This window comes from Octopus bimaculoides, chromosome 9 (genome assembly GCF_001194135.2).
Source record: "Octopus bimaculoides isolate UCB-OBI-ISO-001 chromosome 9, ASM119413v2, whole genome shotgun sequence".
Taxonomy (NCBI): Eukaryota; Metazoa; Mollusca; class Cephalopoda; order Octopoda; family Octopodidae; genus Octopus; species Octopus bimaculoides.
Window position 1 is genome coordinate 58,283,189 of NC_068989.1, and position 10,183 is coordinate 58,293,371.

At 37.1% G+C, this 10,183-nt stretch overlaps 1 protein-coding gene across 1 annotated transcript in view; it reads right to left on the reverse strand.

The window, feature by feature from the left end:
* Window positions 1-10,183, reverse strand: part of LOC106871022 (proton myo-inositol cotransporter) — a 40,951-nt gene that overhangs the window by 22,054 nt on the left and 8,714 nt on the right. The window contains exon 2 of the mRNA XM_014917281.2: window positions 1,281-1,437. Within this exon, the coding sequence (XP_014772767.1) occupies window positions 1,281-1,437 (157 nt within the window). The remainder of the gene's footprint in view (window positions 1-1,280; window positions 1,438-10,183) is intronic.

The window sequence follows — 10,183 nt, forward strand, 5'->3', positions numbered from 1 at the left end:
AATGAAATATTTAAATAGTTAAATAAATGAATAAAATAGTTTCAAACAGAATTTTGCAGCTTTGAGAATCAATGAAAATTCAGGAAGCAAGCTTCTTATTTCTTTATTGCCCACAAGGGGCTACACACAGAGGGAACAAACAAGGACAGACAAAGGGATTAAGTCGTTTACATCGACCCCAGTGCGTAACTGGTACTTAATTTATCGACCCTGAAAGGATGAAAGGCAAAGTCGACCTAGGCGGAATTTGAACTCAGAACGTAAAGACAGACGAAATACCGCTAAGCATTTCGCCCAGCGTGCTAACGATTCTGCCAGCTCGCCGCTTCTTACCACACAACCATGCGTATGAATCTTACTTAAGTAAGAGGTATTTTTATTTGTGTCTTATTTGAGATATGCATATAAATAAAAAGGTAAAAATCTGAAGTTACTTTCCATGCTCCAAGAGGTTGAAGAAAACTTTAGCGAAAGTGTATGAGAAGGCAAAAGGACAGAAATAATAGCACTTCACTAAATAATAAGCGCAGGCATGGCAGTATGGTTCAGAAATTTGCTTCACAATTACATAGTGGAGGCATGTGGCTTAGTGGTTAGGGTGTTGGACTCATGATCGTAAGATTGTAGTCCCAATTTCTGGACCAGGTAATGTGATGTGTTCTTCAGCAAAACACTTCATGTCATGTTGCTCCAGTCCACTCATTGACAAAAATGAATAATCCTGTAATGGATGGTGGACAGGTGTTCTGTCCAGGTGGGGAATTTATATGCCATGGAAACCAGGAAACTGGCCCTTATGAGTCAGCATGATTCAGGAAGGTGACTTTACCATTACTTTTTCACTATTACATGGTTTCATGTTTGATCTCACTGTGCTACATTTTGAGCAATGATCATCTACAATAGCTTCAGGTTCACTAAAGCCTTATAAATAAATAGTCAAATCTGATAGATGGAAATTTCATGAAAGCCTACTGGAGGGACCAGTTCAGTTCTTGGATGGCAGATGTAATCCATTGCTTAATTTAATATCACCACACCTGATATTTTGGTGCCTTGCAAGCCTTTTATTAAATCTCTGAAATGAAGATAGCTACTTTCATGTTTCCACCAGTCACATAGGCCCAGAAAAAGGGATCATGGGCACTGCTCTTTTCATTCTGAGCTATTAAAAAAAGCATAAACAAAGGAATATGGAATGATGATGATGATGATAGTAGTGGTAGTAGCAGAAGTAAGTAAATAAGTAAGTAAGTAAACATGAAAACACTACAACCTACCTCCAGCCTTCTGGTACACAACTAAAAAGTCCATCCATTACACTAGCCACAAACTGCCCACCAGTGATGAAAAAGTTGTTCATTGTTACCAACTGACCACGTATAGATACTGGTGCACATTCTGCTATATATATAGGCACAGTAGTAGAAGCCAATCCTGTAAAAGATATATATTTGAATTTTTTTTCAATCTGTAGGCATAACTATATGTATACATTTGTGTACATAAATATATATCCAAGTATGTATATGTATGGTTGTCTATATGAATGTGTGCCTATGTGTGTGTGTGTGTGTGTGAGTGTATTTATACAAACATGTATGCATATTTGTGAATGTATCAGTATATGTATACATACGTATACTCTTTACTCTTTTACTTGTTTCAGTCATTTGACTGCGGCCATACTGGAGCACCGCCTTTAGTCGAGCAAATCGACCCCAGGACTTATTCTTTGTAAGCCTAATACTTATTCTATCGATCTCTTTTGCCGAACCGCTAAGTTACAGGGATGTAAACACACCAGCATCGGTTGTCAAGCGATGTTGGGGGGACACACAGACACACACACATATATATATATATATATATATATATATATACACATATATGACGGGCTTCTTTCAGTTTCCGTCTACCAAATCCACTCACAAGGCTTTGGTCGGCCCAAGGCTATAGTAGAAGACACTTGCCCAAATTGCCACGCAGTGGGACTGAACCCGGAACCATGTGATTGGTAAGCAAGCTACTTACCACACAGCCACTCCTGTGCTGCGAGATTAATAACCTGCTGTAGAACTCATTATACATATTTTTTAGAATGAAGTGCTAAAAGAAGTAATAAGAAAAAGAGATGACACAGGAAAAACAATCATTTTTCCTGTCATCTATTTTACTAATGTATATACAAGGGATGCTGAAAAGTTCCTGGCATTAAGGATATGATGAAAGGCCAGGTTGGAGGCCCAACCTTCTGAGTTCCTTTACAGGGCTTAGAAAAACTGAAGGACTGCTGCAATAAGTGTGTGAATCTGAGAAGGGAATATGTTAAATAAATATAATTAATGGATTCTCCTGTATTTTCTTTTACCCAAAGCCAGGAACTTTTCGGCACCTCCTTGTATATCGCCATTGAAAAGTATGTAGATGTGTGTATATGTTTACATACATGCATGTGTTGATGAAGCCATGGCCAAGAGGTTGAGAAGTTTGTTTCTCAATCATAACATTTTAGATTCAATCCCACTGCACAGGACTTTGAGCATGTGCTTTTTACTATAACAATGCTTTAACCCAAACCATTTGAATCAAGCTGGTTAGACAGAAATTGTAGAAGATTATTAGATAGACTTGCACCTATAATTCTGGTTCCTATTGAAACTGCTTCATAATTATATGAAGGATACAAGTCACAGTGAAATACTCAGCCACTTACATGCTAAATCAATGACTAGGTAATCCAATTAAGCGAACAACGGTGAAACTGACATAAAACCATTTACTTTTACATATGTGTATACATATGTATATATGTGAGTGTATATATGCATATGTCTCAATGAATGTGTGTGTGTATGTGTATGTGTATATATGTAGTGGTTCCCAACGCCTGGAAAATGCAAGCACATGACTGTGCTGCCTGGTGTAGCTGCACCAACAGAGGTGCCACCTCCCATGAACAGGATAGGATTGCAGGTGCACAAAGAAAACGTTAGCTGCACAAGTCCAGAGCCAACTCCTTGCCTTCATTCCCAGCAGACCACCAGTGCCCAACCTATGGCAGAACCTTTCAAGCATGCATCAGCCCAACCAGCCACAACCAGTCTTACCGTGATCCATTTTCTTCACCCATGTGGTTTTCTGGTCATCATCGACAAACAACGGATGAATATTATTATTATTATAGTGTTATCACTCAATGGTTAGGGCGCCAGGCCCACAATCATGAGTTAGTGAGTTTGATTCCCAGACCAGGCAGTGTGTTGTGTTCTTGAGCAAGACACTTTATTTCACGTTGCTCCAGTTCACTCAGCCGTAGAAAATAAGTTGCAACGTCACTGGTGGAAAAGGGTAGCTTGTATGCATGGGCGACTGCTGGTCTTCCATAAACAAACTTGTCCAGACTTGTGCCTCAGAGTGTAACTTTCTAAGTGTAATCCCATGGTCATTCATGACTAAAGGGGGTCTTTACTCTTTCTTTAGAGCTTAGCTCTGAAAAGTGGAGGCAATGCTCTTAACTTTTTCAAAAGCCCTCTCTGCTGGAGATTAAGGATATTTTGGTGATGTTAATTCAGTTCAATTGAACTGTTAAAGTTACTAATGAATAGAAGTAAAGCATAAGAAGGAATATATTAGGTTGGAAGCAAATTCTGTTACATTTTTGACAGGATCACTTTGAGGGTACCATTTCAGTGCTTACCATAAAATAAGCATTAATTTTTATACTCTAATGTTTTCTTTCTTTCGCAGATTACCTTATACCATAGAAGTTCAATTTGTATTGATTTTACCCTTTTAAAATGAGTTTAGATCAGATCCATATCAAACACTGAAATCTGTATAAATGGAAGCAACATGAAATATTCATTCTGTCTATGGAAATGAAGATTTCAGTATTCTGAACATGCCAACAGGAGTTTTATCTTTTATCTTTTACTTGTTTTGGTCTCATTAGAGTGCAACCATGCTGAAGTCTGATAAATTTAAATCCAATTTAAAAGCTATTATAGACTTATGAAACCAGATGAGAATGATCAAACAGATTTATTTTTATTAAATCTTTGGTAGTACTGAAGCCACTTACTTTGATGAAATACAGCGGCCTTTCACTATATTAAATATTCATATCTTTTATCTTTATTTTTTTTTGCTTGTTTTAGTCATTAGACTGTGGTCATGCTGGGGCAACACCTTGAATACTTTTTAGTATATGTATTGACCCCAGTACTAATTTTCTGTTAAGCTTTGTACTTATATATATATATATAGACGACAGTTTCAGTTTCTGTCTACCAAATCCACTCACAAGGCTTTGTTTGGCCCAACGTAATAGTAGAAGACACTTGGCCAAGGTACCATATAGTGGGACTGAACCCAAAACCATGTATTTGAGAAAAGGCTTCTTACCACACAGCCACAATTTTGCTCAGGAAATTTTTTTCACACAGATTTCCCTTGATCTTGACAACCAAGTTCTGTCAATATTGAGCTTCTGAAAACTGTAATTAAGGAAAATGTCTAAGCAAACTGCATGAGAATCAGCAAAGCAGTTCAAGTTACATTTTGATCATAATACACCTTCATGAACTAGAAAAAGAGTCTAAACTTGGTCTGTGGGTTCCTTATCATCTGATTGCTTCTTAGCTAATCAAAGAGTTGCCATCTGTTTGTCATTGAAGGATAGACTTGATACCACACCTTTCTTGGGTGGAATCATCACAAGTAATGAGAAAAGGACATTTTTAATCATATCCAATGAAAACAACAGTGGAAGCACATGGCCTAGTGGTTAAAGCAGTGGACTTGCGGTCGAGGGATCACAGGTTCGAATCTCAGACCAAGCAATGTGTGTGCTTATGAGCAAAACACCTAAGTTCCATGTGGCTTTGGCAGAAGGTAATGGAGAACTTCTACTGACTCTTTCACCACAACTTTCTCTCACTCTTTCCTCCTCCTGCATCTAGCAGCTCACCTGCGATGGACAGGCCTCCTGTCCAGGTGGGGAACCTATACACCAATGAAGCCAGAAAAACTGGCTGTTATGAGCCAGGCATGGCTTGAAAAGGAACAAACAGCAATGAAAGCAACAATGGTTAACAGTCAATGAAAAAAGCAGAATCCATCTCTAAACTAGGGCTACATTCAAAAAATAAAAAGCTATGCTGTGTGATATGAAGGGTGTCATCTAAGTTGAAGTGTTAAATCAAAACAAAACAGTTAATGTGGAGTGGTATTCTTATCAATTGGAAGCATTGCACAAAAATTTGCAGAAAAAACATTGGTTACTTGTAAAGGAGTGTCACTCTAACACAATAATGCAAAACCATGTATTGTCCAAGTCATACAGTTCTATATTTAAGAGATGAGGAATTATGTACATTATTTACATTTGACAGATATTTGTCATCATTGTTGTTAACACAACGCTTTGGCTGATATACCCTCCAGCCTTCATCAGGTGACTTGGGGAAATTTTGAACCTGGGTTCTCATTCCTAAAGTATTTTTCGATGCTGTTGTTGTTATTATTATTATTATTATTCAGGTCACTGCCTGGAATCGAACTCGGAATCTTGGGGTTAGTAGCCCGCGCTCTTAACCACTACGCCATATGCCCGTGAGCATATGTCGTAGTGGTAAAGAGCGCGTGCTACTAACCCAAAGATTCCTTAATCTCCTTAATTTCCTTAATCTTCTGGCCATGCTCCATTATCATCTTTCCATATCATTGCGATATTTAGAGGGGAACTAGTTTATTAACTGAGAAGATATTGAGTATTTCTTCGCTTCAGAACCTAAAGAATTTTACACCCGAGGGATCATCAATTTGCCAAATAGATGGAATTATAATATCAATAATGAGGGGAAATATCATCTTGATTAAATATATCAACCAAGAAAGCATTTGTTTCTTTCCAACGTGAAATGCGACAGGGCTTTTTCTCCAACTTGATAGTTTCACAGAGGAAGTGTAGTGGTGTACTTGTTTATCTCGTGAGATAGAAGACGGTGATTTTAAATAAAATATTAACAGTATAACTCTGGTACCAGCACTATGGAACTGAAATATCGGTTTCTTACACAAACACAGTTTCATATTTGGTGAGGTTGGGGTTATAGTCGATAACGGCGATCCTCCGTATACTTTACTAGTACTAATTTTATCGACTCTAGAAGGACAAGAGGTGAAGTTAACCTCTGCAATATTCGAAATCATAACGTAAAGAAATGTAACCATATATACGCAAGTCCTCTTACGAAATCTGTCAACCAATCGTCTTCACGTACAACGGAAACAATAAAACTGTAAACAGAACATCTGTTGCAGAATTATGTCAATCGGTTGTAACTAATCATTAAGTAAAATGAACGTTCGAGCCTGTTCTTGTAACGGGGAAAATATATAGTTATTTCTTATCACCTAAGCTAGAAAAGATGTGTACGCCTATTTGCTAGACATGTTACAAATAGCAGTCAATTACTTTCAAATCACACTACCATCTTAAAAGAAAGATATATTGGACAATGTAGTCTTAGATATATTTTACTTAAGTGCAAGCTAACGTATTTAATGTAGTGAGCCACAAATAACGATTATGAAGCTGAAATTATACCAGTAGTTGAAAGAAAAACCATTAGTGTTAATGGGGAAAAAAATCTTTCCAAATGAGGATTGAGCCGGAAAAAAAACCCAGATCATCACGATTTTGTCATAGCTGACCTGGGTCAAAGCCAGTCGGTCTCAAACTAAGAAATCCCAAAAGTTTAAAATCATCTTAATTTTGTTGTCCGCCCACGTATAAGGAAACACTTGGCTAAACAACAGCATAACAGTAATTTCACAGTCGGCTAGTTATCGACAAGAAAGAACCTGTATTTAGCAAGTAGCTAGCTAGTTTTTACTAACCGTACATAACAAGTATGTATAAACAAAATGCCAAAGTAAATCTACTTATTTAGCGGAGGAGATCTAAGAAGTCACAAAAGCGATTCATGTATATGTCACCAGTCAGAAAAGAAAAAGAATAAATTATATTTCTTAGTACTTTAAGTCTAAGAAAATCGTAAGCTAAGAGTAATATCTTCTTCGATATCTTTTTGACATTTTATTCAGCTAATCGATAATTATCTCAATCAATTTTAGAATGAAAGTAGGACAGGTGTATTTCGAGTAAGGCAAGGCGGTTAGTTAATTGTAACAGAAACCTAGAAAATATATAGCAATGTGCAATTGTTAATGAAGGTCAAAGTCACTATCGGACTGAAATAGCAGATTGGTCTTTAAAAGCATGCAAGAACGAGACATAACTATCATAAGCATGCTATTCTTTAGTCCCAAATCGTGCCATCTTGGACGGAACAAGAACGTAACGGACGGCAATAAAAACATACGGACAGATGGACAATACAAAGACGGACAGAAAAACCAGGAAGGAACATTCGTGGCTTTCTATTCGTCAGTCAAGCTTCCAATCATCACTACAGTTTTGGCCTGTTACACTTGATACTATTCAAAATTATGTATGTATGTATGTATTTGTGTATTTGTATTTATCCCCCCCCCCACCATCGCTTTACAATCAGCTGAGAACCATGAGAATGAAAATGTAGGCATGGCGTACCACATTACTGTGAGTGACCCCTAGTCCTTGTTAGAACATCACACTAAGATAGTAACTTAGCGGTTCGGCAAAAGAAACCGATAACATAAATACTAAGCATAAGTCCTGGGGTCGGTTTTCAGAAAGTCGATTATTTTTTGGGTTGGTCTATACTCTATTTAGTTTTATTCATATAAATTTACGATATCACTGATATAATTTGAGATGAAGTGAATTAAGGACAGTGTGCAGCATTCCGAACAAAAAAGAAAGAAAATGAGAGAAGAAAAGCGAAATGAAGGTGCCGTAATTAAATTTCTCATCAGACCCGACCGTCCAGACGAAACTGGTATTACTGTAGAAGGTAATACGTAATAAAAACGCAGTTTAAATATTATAGACTTTAATAATGTATAGTAATTATTAAAATTTCCTTAAAATTTAAATTGATCATCAGTAAACTTGTATTGTGTGTTGATATTGAGTAATAGCATAATATTGTTAATATAGTAATATTGTGTGCTACTGGATAAGACAGTGTGTCGATATTCAGAAAGTTGATTATTTTTTAGATTGGTCTATACTCTATTAGGTTTTATTCTTATAAGTTTACGATATCACTGATATAATTTGAGATAAAGCCAATTAAGGACAGCGGTGCAGCATTTAGAAAAAAAAAAAGAAAATGAGAGAAGAAAGTCTAAATGTAGGTGCCATAATTAAATTTCTCATCAGACCCGACTGTCCAGACGAAACTGGTATTACTGTAGAAGGTCATGTAGACGATGTTGTTAATGAAGTGTAACTTGAAAAGAAGATAGATGAAGTTGATGATGCTGATCTGCCACAAACTACTGAAGAACAAAACTCTAATATTAATTTGAAAGGCATTGGGATGTAACCAGATAAGTTTAATCACGGTGACGGTATTCGGGAAGTCCTTGTACACAACAAGGATCGAAAACTGTGCAAAATGTTTAATGTGAATTCAAAAAAAGTTGTACGTCCGAGACAAATAACAAAACTGAAAGGGGAGATAGAAGACTGTCGAGAAACTGGTTTTTCCGAACTTTACAAAACGGGAAAAATCTTGAGAACTTGGATGATGTCTCCATCGAAAGAAGCTGCGTTTTGTTTTTGTTGTCAGCTATTTTCAAGTGAAAACTCAAGGTTTTGCTCAGTTGGTGGTTTCAAATCTTAGTGGATGTTAAATTTTAAGATACAAGAACATGAGTCTAGCCCTGCGCATGAGAATGCGTTCACTCAGTGGAAAGCAAGAAATTCGCCTTTCCAAAGGCAAGGTAATAGACAAAGAACAACAAACTCTTGTTGAAAATGAAAACAAAGAAATGGAAGCAAATCCTGACCAGATTCTTGGACATAATTATGTTTCTTGCTAAGCAAAACCTAGCTTTACAAGGCCATAGAGAAGACATTCGAGTTGAGAAGGCAAATGAAAATAAAGGAAATTTTCTGGATCTTGTTCAACTGATTGGAAAATTCGGCCCAGTGCTACGTGAACATTTAGTGAAAGTAAAAATTGATAGGTTTACAACTTCCTATCTCTCACCAAAACTTCAGAATGAATTTGTGAACATCCTGAGAGATTAAGTGAGAAAGAAAGTTATCGATGAAGTGAAACAGAGTAAATACTATTGCATTATTTTTGATAGTACTCCAGATATTTCTCATATTGACCAAATTTCTCAGGTGCTACGTTATGCTAGAATAACTGAAAAGTCAAAGTAGAAGAATCCTTTCTTCGTTTTATTGAGATGAAAGGCAAAAATGCTGAGCAAATTACATCAATGACTCTGAAACAATTAGAAATGGATGATATTAACATTCAAGACTGTTGTAGACAAGCATTTGATAACGCGGCAGTAATGGTAGGTCATCGATCCGATGTTCAAGCGCGCATCACAGATGTTAATCCAAAGATTGTATCTGTGCCAGGCACCAATGACTCTCTGAATTTAGCAGCTGTGCATGCAGCTTCAGTGGGTGCAGATTCAGTTACAGTTTTTGGCATATTGGACCGTTTATTTTCATTCTTCTTGGCCTCAACTCATCGATGCGGTATCTTAATTGAGATAACTGGTGCAACTATCAAACAAGCTGGGTAAACGAGATTGAGTAGTCGAGCAGATACAGTAAAAGTTGTACATACAAAATTCACGGAAATCATCGCTGCGCTAGAACGGTTGATGGAAGGTGCAGAAAACGCAACTACGAGATCTGATACAGGTTTAATTCTTCAGGCGATGCTGTCATTTTCTTTCTTGTCATTTCTTGGCCTTTGGAGAGATATACTTCCTGAAATTAATGACACTCAGCAGTACCTCCAAACGAGTTGCAACAATGTGCTATTAATCTGTCAGCCTTGAAAACTTCTCTACTTGTAAGCAGAGACAAAACAGAAGATGACGCGTTGGCCTATTCAACCGAAATTTGCTCTGATATGGGAATCAGCACAGAGCGCCGATTTCGCAAAAAGAAAAGAATGAGCTACGAAGAAAGTATCGATGCCGCTCTCAGCTACGACGTTGAGCTACACCGTCCAATTTGTTAAATGAAGAGTGT